This window comes from Mus caroli, unplaced genomic scaffold (genome assembly GCF_978045245.1).
Source record: "Mus caroli unplaced genomic scaffold, Mus_caroli_1 scaffold_9, whole genome shotgun sequence".
Taxonomy (NCBI): domain Eukaryota; kingdom Metazoa; phylum Chordata; class Mammalia; order Rodentia; family Muridae; genus Mus; species Mus caroli.
The window spans coordinates 127933534-127946896 of record NW_028227264.1 but is presented as its reverse complement, the minus strand read 5'-3'; the positions used below and the strand labels follow the sequence as shown (position 1 = coordinate 127946896).

The 13363-nt window shown below is 47.2% G+C and overlaps 1 protein-coding gene across 2 annotated transcripts; it reads left to right on the top strand.

Moving 5' to 3' along the window:
* Positions 1–5838: 5838 nt before the first annotated feature.
* Positions 5839–11919, top strand: Coq10a (coenzyme Q10A). Of its 2 annotated transcripts, none has more exons than XM_085843268.1 (5): positions 5839–6321; positions 6866–7012; positions 9748–9940; positions 10474–10575; positions 11219–11919. In XM_085843268.1, the coding sequence occupies exons 1-5, from the start codon at positions 6182–6184 to the stop codon at positions 11384–11386; spliced, it is 750 nt and encodes a 249-aa protein (XP_085699394.1). In that variant the 5' UTR covers positions 5839–6181; the 3' UTR covers positions 11387–11919. The 2 variants fall into 2 exon arrangements, with proteins under 2 accessions (XP_085699394.1, XP_085699395.1); XM_085843269.1 differs by lacking the exon at positions 5839–6321 and adding an exon at positions 6345–6500.
* The last annotated feature ends 1444 nt before the right edge of the window (positions 11920–13363 follow it).

Below are 13363 nucleotides of genomic sequence, written 5' to 3'. Positions count from 1 at the left end.
TCCATAATTACCCTGCCAGATTAGGGTAATAACTGTTTCTCACGGTAAAAAGGCAGTAGAGAGGAACTTCCCCTCACCCATTGGAGAGGTCAAAAGAGGCAGCCAATCAGGGACAGTTGGCCGAGGGAAAAAGAAAAGTCGAGACTGATAGATGGGTACAATTTTTAAAAGATGCTTTACAGCCAGGTGTGAATCATGTATAAGATTCCTGCGCTCTGGAACCTGAGGCAGGAGGATTGTGTATTCAAGAACTGTCCTGGCTACGTCATGAGCCCCAGTTTATCCTAGCTTCCTTTGTGTTGCTACAATAACAATGACCAAAACCACCTAAGAGAAAGAAAGGGTTTAGTCCATCTTTGAGAAAACTTAGGGCAGAAACTCAGCCTTGAACTTGAACGAAGAACCCAGTGAGGAATGCAGCTTGCTGGCTCAAGCTTAACCAGATCTCTTATCTAATTTAGGACCACCTGCCTAGGGATGGTACCACCCACAGTGGACACTGGACACGGGGTCCTCCTATATCCATTAGCCAACAAGAAAGTGTTGGGGCTGGGTGGTTGGTTCAGCTAGTTAAAGGGCCCAAGTTTAATCCCCAGCAGCCACTTAGCAACTGATAGCGGATTGTAACTCCAATTGCAGAAATTTTTGGTGGGTAAAACATTCATACGTGTGAGATAAATAAAAAAGTAGTTTATAAGTTAAATTGAAAAGAAAACACTCTGTCTCAAATCTCACCGCCAAACAACAATAACAATAATAATATATAATAATAAGTTTGGGAGAGAGCCTGGAAAAATAGCTCAGCAGTTAAAAGTGCTTGCTGTGCCGGGCGTGGTGGCGCACACCTTTAATCCCAGCACTCGGGAGGCAGAGGCAGGCAGATTTCTGAGTTCGAGGCCAGCCTGGTCTACAAAGTGAGTTCCAGGACAGCCAGGGCTATACAGAGAAACCCTGTCTTGAAAAACAAAAACCAAAAAACAAAACAACAACAAAAAAAAGTGCTTGCTGTTTATACAGAGGGCCAGAGTTTAGTTCCCAGCATGCTGGGAATATAGACAACTATCTGTAACTCCTGATTTTTGGATGTCCAACGCCTTTTGGCCTCTCCAGGTACTACGCACACTTGGTGTACTTATACACATGCACAGAAATATTCAAACGTAAGAAATAAAAATAAATGTTTTTTATTTTTTTATTATTATTTTTTTTTTGTGTGGTTTTTCGAGACAGGGTTTCTCTGTGTAGCTCTGGCTGTCCTGGAACTCACTTTGTAGACCAGGCTGGCCTCGAACTCAGAAATCCGCCTGCCTCTGCCTCCCGAGTGCTGGGATTAAAGGCGTGCGCCACCACGCCCGGCTTTAAATTATTTTTAATTAAAAATAAAAGAGGCTAGGGTTCTAGAGCCGAGCATGCATGAAAGTTCAGGCTCCACCTTTCACACCACGCGGGGCCAACTGGTTGTGGAGATATACACCTGTCATCTCAGCCATTCAGGAGGCTGAGGCACCGGAGCTCAAGTTTAAGTTCTGACTGAGCTGTAGACTGAGTTCAGGGTCAATCTGGGCAACTTAGTGAGCTCCTGTCTCACAAACTCAAATGAAAGCTAAGAGGGCTGGAAGGAGAGCTTATCCAGAAAGAGCACTCGAGGCTCTGCATTGGGTGGCTAACAACCGCCTGTAATTCCAAGGGAACTGATGCCCTCTTCTGGCCACCTCAGGCACCTACACTCAGGTGCTACACCTCCCTCCAACTCCCCCCAAACACACACATACATAAATAAAAATATTTATGTGTATCCCTGGCTGTCCTGGATCTCACTTTGTAGACCAGGCTGACCTCGAACTCAGAAATCCACCTGCCTCTGCCTCCCGAGTGCTGGGATTAAAGGTGTGCATCAACACACCCAATGCCTAGCATGTTTGAAGCCTTACGTTTGATCCATAGAATTACAAATTGAAAAAAATAAAAGTGCCTCACACAGAGGGTTAGTTTTTATTGTTACTGTTTGTTGGTCAATTGGGTTTCTGAGACTAGGAAATCAGCGTCAGGAACTGGCACTTTATATCTGAGGATGAAGAGAAGGAGGAGAAGGCAGGAGGAGGAGGAGGAGGAAGAGAAGGAGGAGCGAAGAGATAGGAACTGAATGTAGCTGAGGGTCACATGGATGCTTGCTTGGCCATTGGGTGTGATGGCCTAAGCTAGGATATGGCCCAAGAAGAGGAGGGTAGCACACACCCTCTAGTGCTCAAAATAGCTCTTAGTAACCTGAGGATTCAGAGTCAGGGGTGGAGCTGGAGTCATGTGCTGAGGCCTGGCTCACAAGTGGGGTGAACCAGGGAGAGAGTCAGACTGAATCTCTGGGCAGATGGGAAGAGGAAGGACTAGAGGTTACTTTCTAATATTATGTAGAGCAAGAAAGAGGATGTCCTAGGTAAGAAAGAGAGGAAATGATTTAGTAACATTGACACATCTGAAGTTCTGAAGGAATGTGTGGAGAAAGATGGAACTGTTGACAAAGGCCGGCTATGAGGACAGTCCTGAGTTCAACTTCTGAACGGGATATTTGTGGAACTTGCTGGGGATCATAACATGTACCTGTAATCTAAACCCTTGGGAGGTAGAGATGGGAGTGTCAGAAGTTCAAGGTCAGCCTTGACATTCAGGTCATCTTGGACTACTAAGACCTGACCTTAAAAATCAAAAATTGCTGGGTGTGGAGGCTCAGCATTTGGGAATACTGCCTGTTTTTCCAGAGGACCTGGGTTCAAGTCCCAGTATCCACACAGAGGCTTAAAACATAACAGGCCTTCCAGACCTTAGCACAACCAACTCCATGATGGACGTATCATTCAAGCCAGAAAATCTGGCACACAGAGAGTTTACTTGCCAAAATGAAAATAAAGGGCCTAATCCGTCAAAGTCCATAGTTCTGGGCAAGTCCCTAAATGTGCTAACTTTGCTTCTGTAGTTCCTGCTACCTTTTCTGGTTACCTGAAGCATGTCAACCAGGACATGGTTTCTATGTTTTAAAAGATCACCCTGAGGGCTGGAGAGATGGCTCAGTGGTTAAGAGCACCAACTGCTCTTCAGAAGGTCCTGAGTTCAAATCCCACAACCACATGATGGCTCACAGCCATCTGTAATGGGATCTGACACCCTCTTCTGGTGTGTCTGAATACAGCTACAGTGTACTTATTTGTAATAATAAATAACTCTTTGGGCCACAGTCCACCATATACATAAAAATAAATAAATCTTTTTCTAAAAATCACCCTGAGAAAGACTAGGAATAACACTGGAACCCCAGACACCCAGTGTAGCTGCCAACAGGCTAATAAAGACTTTCTGTTGGCTTAGAGTAGTCTAACTGGTTGGTAGATAGAAACTTAGAAGTGTCCGCTTAACTGTGTGTGGTGGCAAATACCCTTAGCCCCAGCACTTGGGAGGCAAAGGCAGGCAGATCTCTTGAGGGTTTGAGGCCACCCTGGCCTATGTAGGAAGTTCCTGGACAGCCAGGGCTAAGTAGAGAAACCCTGACTCAAAACGAACAAATAAGTTATAGTCAAGTATGGCAACACAAGCCAGTAACCTCAGCACTCGTGAAGCGGGATATCAGGAGTTCAAGGTCAGCCTTGCTTAGTTAAATTATGAGTTTGAAGAAAGCCTGGCCTCTATGAGACCCTTATCTCAAAACCAAACAAAAGGTTTTATGTTACTTTTTATGTATATGAGTGCTCTACCTGTAGGTATGCCTACATACCAGAAAAGAGCATCAGATCCCATTACAGATGGTTGTGAGCCACTATGTGGTTGCTGGGAACTGAACTCCGGACCTCTGGAAGAGCAGTCAGTGCTCTTAACCTCTGAGTCATCTCTCCAGCTCCCAAACAAAAGTTTCTTGTTTGTGTTTTTAAAGAAAAAGTTATGGCAAGTGTCTCTTTTTGAAATGTTTACAGCGCAGGAAGTATAACACAATACATAAAACTAGGAGAAAATATACGATACATGCTTATTTTTATGAAATCCAGTATTCAGAGCAGTACTGATATGGGTTCAGTCAAGAGAGTCTTCCTGGAGGAGGTGTTCTGAAGTCAGTACTTAAAAGAAGTTATTGGTATAAAATGTCAGGAGGACGACAAGAGGTAAGGGGAATGAACTAGGAAAGGATTAAATGGGAGTAATTAGCTATTTAATTACTTGGAGAACAGCAAGCACATTGGTTTTGTAGGGCTCCTGGGCCTTAGGGATTCTGAGGCCGTTAACTCTGTTAAGGCGGTGTTAATGAGGTCACAGTTCAGTCATGTATCCCAGTTAATTCCCTCTTTTGCCCAACCTTACTCCTCACTCCAAGCAGCTGTCTCAGACGTCAGAGGAGGTGGGTTCAGACCAGAGACTGAAGCTGGAAGGAGTAGGCTGCCCTTCAAGGTCATACGAAGAAGGAACACCACCTTTGAACTGGAAGGAAGGGAAGGGGCGTGGGAATGAGGACACAGCAGGCTCTCTCTGAAGAGCTTGGAAGGAAAAGTGTTAGAAATGCACTCATTCTGCATCTGGAGGATTCATGCTCTCCTCTGTGTGTGTGTGTGTGTTGTGTGTGTGTGTGTGTGCATGAGAATGTGTGTGTTTATGGTGTGTGTGTGTGTGAGACGCACATGTGTGTTGTGTGATGTGTGTTTAGCTGGTTCTCTCCAAGGTGGGGGGGGGCGGTTCTGGGGATTAAATTCAGAGCAGAATGGGTGGCAAGCACCCCTACCCACTGAGCCATCTGGCTAGCCTCGTCTTGACTCTGAGTCTATGACCTTATTTGTGTAAAGCATTTGACTTGTATCACAATGTAGCTTTGATTGCCTGTCTTCTTCCTGCCAGCACATTTCCTTTGTCAGGCAAAGCTCGAATCAATGTAGGGAGCTTTAACCCAGAGTAGGGAAAGCAGAGCTTGCTCTGTGACAGTCGGGAGAATTTTGCTTGCTCTTGCACCCGTCTAGGCTAATCTCTTTCTAATTTGTAGTTTCTTTCTCTTCTCTCTTTTTCCTTTGGTCGTACTTTTCCCAAGAGCGCTTGTTTTCTCCTTGAATCCTGGGACGTAGTATTCACCTTTGGGCTTTCTGCCTGTGATTTACTTTTCTCTAAAAGTAAATTTGGGCTAGTAGTAGCTCACACCTGTAATTCCAGCAACTGGGAAGTGGCGGCAAGAAGGTGCATATGAGTTCAAGGTCAGTGCAGGTTACAGAACAAGATCATGACACCCCAAAGCCCTCCTGGGGCGCATGCATGTCTGTAATCTCAGCAGCTAAGAGGCAGGACGATATCCAAGAGTTCCAGGGCAACCAAGCTTATATAGGGAGGGCGTCTCAAAGAACAAACAAACCATGTCTTATGTTTGGTTTGGTCTGAGAGTAGGGCTTGCTTCATGTATAGAGCTGGCTACTCTAAAACTGGGTAGGTAGCCCAGGCTGGCCTGGAACTCGTGGCAATCCTCCTGCTTCTGCCTCAGACTTCTTTCCATAAATATTAGGGAGGAAATTCTGCTCTTAGGGACGTTCATGAAGGAGCACTGCAAATTCAAGGCCTGAATTGTCTTGTCTCGAATAACGAGAAGGGGAGGAAAGAGGAGGGCGTGTAGATCTAGGAGAGATTATGCAAGTCAGCCCAGAACTTGCAACGTTAATATCCTTTTCCAAAGACATAAACCGGCATCAGGCACTGCAAAGGCCAGTAGGATGAAAAGAGCCTCTCCTTCTAAAAGGCTCTGAGAAACGTTCCTCTGGACATCGACAGCCATCTGCCGTTGACACGCCCACGACGTCGCCTCTGCGTCTACGTATCAGGTCCTGTGACCACAGACTCGCCAAGTAGTTTGTGCCAAGCGATCTCGCTCCCCCGAGCCTTCTCTGCAGCTCCTCCGACACGCACCCAGAACCCTTTCTTTCACGCCAGAGGTGTCAAAGAAACTACATCTCCCGACAGGCAGCGTTGTCCCTTCCTTCCTCGCGCTCCCTCCTCCCGATCCCTGGCAACGGCGTGACGTGAGGGGACCCGGAGCTGCGGTCACCGCTTCAGTGACAGCCTATCCGGCGCGCGGGCCGGAGCAGGGCGAAGGCAGCCGGAGCTCGCGCCGCCCTTTCTGCCCGGCCTCCCCTACAGCTCGCCGCCGCCCGGAGTGCCAGGCAGGGGCGCGCGCATGGCCTCTGCGGGCGCGCGGAGGCTCCCGGCCCCGACGCGCGCGGCCGCGCGGAGCTGCTGCGGCTTCTCGCTCTGCCGGGGCGCGCGCTCCGTCCCGACCCCGCCCCCGGGCCCTCCGCGGCCGCCGCGGCCAATGAGGTGAGAGGCAGGCACAGACGTCCGCTCAGGACCGGAGGGGGTCGCCCGGCACCCCGAAGTTCAGCGGTGGAGGGTGGCAGCCCTTAGACGGCAGGCTGGAGAAGGGCTGGCATTGGTGGTGCCCTGGGAGTTCGAATGGAGTTCTGGAGATACGCGTACAAGCTAGATGCTCGGGGCGGGTGCGTGCCAGCCACTTCTTGGCCTTCGCCGGCGTTCTGGCTTTGATGTGCCTGGCCTGACCCTGGCGTCAGAGATGCTTCAGTTTGCTTGCAGCAGTAGTGTTGCCTCAAAGGCAGCTGGCACTTCGGACGTGCCCTTCTTTTTCCCATCCCCACCCCTGGCCCTGTCCTCAGCCGCCCTCGACCTTTCGCACTCGTGACTGCCTGGCCAGCCAGCCCAGCTAGCTGTAGCAGGTGCTAGGGGGAGAAAAGCTTGCCCGAACCAACGACCTTCCTCTGTGATGCATCCCTCTTCGCCTTCACCTGAAGTGGTTGAATACAAAAAAAGAATCGTGACGCTGCCTCTCCTTTCTTTTTGGCGCTAGGTTTCTGATTTCCTGTAACCTCTTCTTGCCTCGCGCTGCCCAGGCCTTGGCAGCAGAGGCTGGCCTACCTCCTAGTCGTTCCTTCATGGGCTTTGCTGCCCCCTTTACCAACAAGCGAAAGGCTTACTCGGAGCGTAGGATCATGGGGTGAGCATTCCTTTTTTTCCCCTTCAAATAAATAACCATGTACCAGTAGTGGGTAAGATTCATATTGGGCCACTCATCTCCCCAGCAACGTTTTAGCTGCCAGCCTTTCAACCTAAATTTCCCACCTTAGTTGTTCTGCACGTGTATTAGTCTAGAATTGTGTTACATCATAGAAAGGTAGCCGACTAGGTATTACAGCCTATAATCTAAGCTTGAAGCTTCCACGGACTACATAGCCAGAGCTGCATAAGTATCTCACACACACACACACACACACACACATTTTGAGACAGGCTCTCACATAGCCTAGGGTTGGCCTTGAACTTGGTATACAGCCAAGAAGACTTTGAACTTATATCTTGCCTCCACCTACCACCCTAGAGCTGGGATTATATTATGTGCCACCATGCTCCAGTGCTGGGGATTGAACATGCTAAGAAACCACTCTATTACAGGACTTAATTAAATCACAGCTTTTTGTTATTGTTGTTTGAGCCAAGGTCTCAAGATATACCTCTGGCTAACTACCTTGGAACTATGTAGTCTAGGCTGGGCTAAAACTCAGAGATCTGCCTGCTTCTGCCTCCTAAGCACTGGGACTAAATGGACTTTACCAGCTACTAGGATGTCAGGCTTTTGTTTTGTTTTGATACACGGTATCATTATTTAGACTTGGCTGGCCAGACTCCCAAGTGCTGAGATTAAAGGCATGCACCACCATGTCCAGCTATAGCAAAAATGCTTTAAAAATTTTAAACTATAAGGGACTGGAGAGTTGGCTCAGTGATAAAGAACACTCGTTGCTGCAAAGGGTCGAGTTCGTTTCCCGGCCCCACCTGGAGGCTTAAATATTTTTTTAACTATAAAAATATTGGGGCGGGAGGTTGGAGAAATGGGTTAATGTCTAGGAGCCTGCACTGCTGAGTTCAGTTCCTAGCACCTACACTAGGCAGCCTGTGACTTCAGCTCTGGAGGATCTCGTGTCCTGTTCTGGATTCTGTGGGCACCTGCACTCATGTCTACATCCCCTCCCCAAAACATACACATTCATTTTTTAAAATTTGGTGGTGGTGGAAGCTTACAACTTTAGCAGCCCTAGGCAGGAGGATCCTTATCAGTTTCAGCCCACTAACCTGCACTGCAGGCTATAAAGTTAGATTTATCTAAAAAGGAGATGGTGGTGGTGAAATGGCATTTGAGGTGAGGATACTTATGGCCAAGGTTCACGACCTGAGTTTCACCCCTCTGGATCTGCACGGTGGAAGGGGAGAGCCAATTGCTGGGGGTTGGTTTCTGACTTCCAGTACAAACTGGCATACATGTTCCCATACACAAATAGATGTAAAATACTCAAGTTGAGATTTTTCTATGTAGCCTTGGCTGTCTTGGAACTCACTGTTTAGCTATCTTTCCTATGATTGCCACCTATATAAGTAAATAACAGAGATTGGTTTTGGTGTTTGTCAAGACAGGGTTTCTTTATGTAGCCCTGGCTGTCCTTGAATTTAGAAATCCACCTGCCTCTCTAGTACTGGGATTAAAGGCTTGTGGATACCATGCTGGGAGTAACATATTTTTTAAAAAAAAGTCAGCAGGGCTTTCCTGAGCTCTCCAGTGTGGGTGCTGGGGATCAAACCTGGGTCCTCTGCAAGAACAGCCATTGCTCTAGCACCACACATGTAATGTGGCACTGGGGACTGAACCTAAGGCTTCCCATATGCCAAATAAGCATCTACCATTGATGCTAAGCTCCATCTCCAGTCCATGCACCTAGGCATTTTACCCAGATTGTCTCATTCAGGCCTCATGAGCACATGAACCAAGTATTACCAGCTCCACTGTGGTATAGGCAAGATTGGAGGCACAGGTAGTTTCTAGGAAGCTGTAGAGGTATGTTCGTTCCTAGCACTCATGATGTTGAGCGAGGAGGATCAGGAATTTGAAGCCAACTTGGGCTCCACAGTTTAAAGTCAGCCTGGGCTATATAAGACTTTTTTTGAAACAGGGTTTCTCTGTATAGCCCTGGCTGTCCTGGAACTCACTTTGTAGACCAGGCTGGCCTCAAACTCAGAAATCGGCTTGCCTCTGCCTCCTGAGTGCTGGGATTAAAGGTGTGTGCCACAACGCCCGGCTTATATAAGACTTTTAAAAACTCCAGTGGCTCAGCATGTAAAGGCACCTGCCAGTAAGCCTGAAGGCCTGATAGAGATTCCACAAATCCACACAATGGAGAACTGTCTGCTGCAAGTTGTTCTCTGATCTGTACATGTTCCATACAAAACAGGACAATTTGAGATCTGACTACCAACAAAACTGGCAACCTGTTGTGTACAGTCTGTATTGGGATAAAATAATATAAAAGCATTGTGGTCTGAAGATGTGTCTTGGTCGGCAGAATGATTGCTTGCTTAGCATGCAGGAGGCTGTGGTCCCTAACAACACAAACCAGGTGTGGTGCGCATATCTGTAATCTCAGCTCTCTCACAGGAAGTAGAGGCAGGAACACCAGAAGTTCAAGGTCACCTCAACTCTACAGAGTTTAAAGCTAGCCAGGGCTACGTGAGACCTCGCCAGCTTGGGGTGGGAAGCTTCCATTCTAATTGTAAAATACGTCATATCTGGGTTTGTCTGTGTTCCTTGGTTAATGGGCAAAGGTCTTACTTCAAGACCAATCAATGGTAAGGAAGCCCTGACTCGAAAGGCAGTTCCTCGGCCTCCGATTCCTCTTGCTGTAGGTACTCAATGCAGGAGATGTTTGAGGTGGTGTCCAACGTCCAGGAGTACCGAGAGTTCGTGCCGTGGTGTAAGAAGTCACTGGTAGTATCCAGCCGTAAGGGTCACCTGAAAGCCCAGTTGGAGGTTGGGTTTCCACCGGTCTTGGAACGTTACACCTCTGCCGTCTCCATGGTCAAACCACACATGGTCAAGGTGAGGCCTGCCTGGGAGGGATTCCCCAGCAAGTTCTAGGCTCCTTACCAGTTTCATGGTCAAAGACTACTTGGCTTTTCCTGTAATTACTTGATGTCTACCCGTTAAACTTTTTTTTTTTTTTTTTTTTTTTACCAAATATAACACTAAAGGGAAGAAAACGACTTTTCCTTATTTTGAGTGATGCTGGGCCAACCTAGGATATCACATATGCTGTGTAAATGGTTCCACTGAGCTGAACCCTCTAGCTTAGTGGTTCTTGACCTTCCTAATGCTAAGACCCATTAATACAGTTCCTCATATTGTGGTGAGCCCCCAACCATAAAACTATTTCTGTTGCTACTTCATAACTGTCATTTTGCTGCTGTTACAAATCATAATGTAAATTTTTCCTTGATGGTTTTAGGTGACCTGTGAAAGGGTCATTTGATAAACCCTTAAGGGTTGTGACCCACAGGTTAGCAACTGTTGCTCTAACACTAACCCTCTTCCTTAACAATGGGAGTTAACTAGACGAATGTACTTTATTCCAGGCTGTTTGCACTGATGGCAAGCTCTTCAACCACTTAGAGACTATTTGGAGATTCAGCCCTGGTATTCCCTCCTACCCTCGAACCTGCACTGTGGACTTCTCGGTGAGTCAGGTTTTGTGACACAGGCCTGGGACTGAGGCCTGTGTCACAACTGAACACTTAACACTTCAAGTCATCAAGTACCCAGAGATCGAAGTCCATATTAGATTTACATTTTGCTCAGTTCTAAGTTAGGATTTTTTTTAAAAGATTTATTTATTTATTTATTTATTTATTTATTTATTTATTTATTTATTTATTTATTAAGTGTTCTGCCTGCCTACAAGCCAGGAGAGGGCACTAGTCCTCATTACAGATGGTTGTGAGCCACCATGTGGTTGCTGGGAATTGAACTCATGACCTCTGGAAGAGCAGACAGTGCTCTTAATCTCTGAGCCATCTCTCCAGCCCCCTAAGTTAGTTTTTTTTTTTTTTTTTTGTTTTTCGAGACAGGGTTTCTCTGTGTAGCCCTGGCTGTCCTGGCACTCACTTTGTAGACCAGGCTGGCCTCGAACTCAGAAATCCACCTGCCTCTGCCTCCCGAGTGCTGGGATTAAAGGCGTGCGCCACCACGCCCGGCTTAAGTTAGTATTCTTAAGTGATGTCTGGAGGGAAAGAGGAGAAGAAGGGACCACAGATAAGTGTCCTTGATTTGGCCAGGAGCTACCCACCATGGTCTTGATGTTTCTGTCTCTTGTGTTTCCAGATTTCCTTTGAGTTTCGCTCTCTGCTCCACTCCCAGCTGGCGACCATGTTTTTTGATGAGGTTGTAAAACAGAATGTTGCTGCCTTTGAGCGCCGGGCAGCAACCAAGTTTGGTCCAGAAACAGCCATCCCCCGTGAACTCATGTTTCATGAAGTGCACCAAACTTGAGATGAGGGATTGTTCCTGGCCTCTAGCCCTCCTCACACCCAGTTTTATTTATTGGTTTGGCTCTTGCTCTGAGAGGTCTAATCTCCTCTCAATTCTTCCTAAACTGGGCTGCATGCTGTCTGAGCACAGGAAAGATAGCAGGTACGGAAGTTAGACAGATACACAAGAAAGTGTCAGGTACATTCTGAAAGCCTCACACGCCCAAGGCCTTTGCACACCAAATGAAAACCAGGGCGGTCGCCATCTCTATGCCTGGTTGGGGGAATACAGTAGTAACTTCCTGACACAGAGATACTGGCTAGCAAGAAACCTTTACCCTGCTAAGCTTCTCAGGAGAAAAGGCAGCTTGCCTCAGTTTAGGAACACGTCCATGCTGTCTGACAGGTAGAAGGTGAGGAGCTGCTTTACCACAGCGCCACTGAGCAGAGGAGGAGAAAGCACTCAACAGCGTGGTCCATGTTGTTGGGATGCACTTTTTTTCTTCCATGTGGCCTGAGTTTTTATAAAACTTCAATAAATGGTGACAGAGTGAATTTGTCATTTTTTGAGGGGGAGTGGGGGGGATAACATAGTAAGTAGAAGTCACAGCTTCCTTTCCTGCATGAGTCAAGGTGTAAGACAGCCTCTTGGACAGTGTCCCTGCTAACTATAGTAGCACATCCTGTATGCCAGGACTACCTACCCTCTCGCCTATTTATAGACATTTCCATAAAGTCACCTATAGCAGGAGTTTCAGGACAGATTCCCATATATCTAGTGCCTCTGAGGACCACCCTTATTTGGGGGCCTCCTTAAGGAAAAGGACAAGGAGACACACTAACCACAAGTGCCCTCTAGTGTCCTTCTAATTTGTCCTTGGTAGGCTTCTTGTTCCTTTCACCCACTGGGCTAGACCAGCTCCTGGCCTAGTCCAGGCAAGCACTTGTGAGGTCTCTGTCCAAATTAGGAGGGAAGAGGGTTAAAGGTAAAGACTTCTTAACCTTGGGGAGAGACTCGAGGTCTTTGGAAATCAGCCTCTCTCTGAAATGTCCAGCTTGCCTGAGGAGGAATGCTCAGAATCACTGCTTCAGACCTTGCTAACCAGACCCCTTCCTCACAATGAGTCTTTCAGGCCTTACGTAAGAGCAAGCTCAAACATTGTTAATAAAAACATTTATTATTTTTCATTTTATACAGAACAACCTGAAGTCTGCATCATGACTTTAACAGTTACCCAGGGGTTTACAGTGTGTCCATCTCAACAGTGTGGTGGTGCTGGAGTTGGGTTCTATACAAACACAGGCAGGAGCTTTGGGATGAGGAAGGGGCAGGACAGGAGTGTATCTCAACCCTTTCTCAAAGAAAAGGCGGTAGAGCATTCTGAGTCACTGAAAATCTGTGCAAATGGGGCTGCTAAAATAAGTGCTGTGCTATGGGCTCTTACTTAAGGGAAGAGCAAAAGACACTGATAAATAAAGGACCGTTTCCTTGACACGGGATGAGAAGAAGGCCCCCAGCCCTAGGTCCATCCATCTGATATTCAATGGGAACTGTGTGTAACTGCTGTTCAAAAAGAAAAGGTAGAACCCCTGGGACCAGGCCCCGAAGAGGCTGGTCATTCCTGAGCCCTTGTTCCGTGCCAGAGCATATTAACAGGAGAAACCAAGGTCAGAAGATAGTGGCTTATGTTCCATGGAAGTAAAAGACCTAGTTCACATTAAGTACTGATAAAGCCAAACGACCGGGAAGACCACAGGTCGGACAGACCTGCTGAGAGAGAACCCTAGTTGAGTTCGGGACAGGGAGACCCCCAGCATCCTCAGCTTGAGGCACAGCAGGTAGAGAGGCCTGGAAGGAAACATAACTCCCCAGACCTTAACTTTAATGGTATAAATTTAAAAGGAGAAATAACTCAAATGCTGGGTGCCAGTCACAATAAATACTACGCCATTTATGATCATCTGATACCATAAAAAGTTGCCAAAGCGTCTCCAGCTA

What these genes read in the sequence shown, in the direction of transcription:
- Coq10a (XM_085843268.1), top strand. Translation starts at nt 6,182, where the DNA reads ATGGCCTCTGCGGGCGCGCGGAGGCTCCCGGCCCCGACGCGCGCGGCC. An exon ending in CGGCCGCCGCGGCCAATGAG is followed by an intron (nt 6,322 to 6,865) that starts GTGAGAGGCAGG and finishes TTTTGGCGCTAG; the next exon opens with GTTTCTGATTTCCTGTAACC. An exon ending in CCTGCACTGTGGACTTCTCG is followed by an intron (nt 10,576 to 11,218) that starts GTGAGTCAGGTT and finishes TTGTGTTTCCAG; the next exon opens with ATTTCCTTTGAGTTTCGCTC.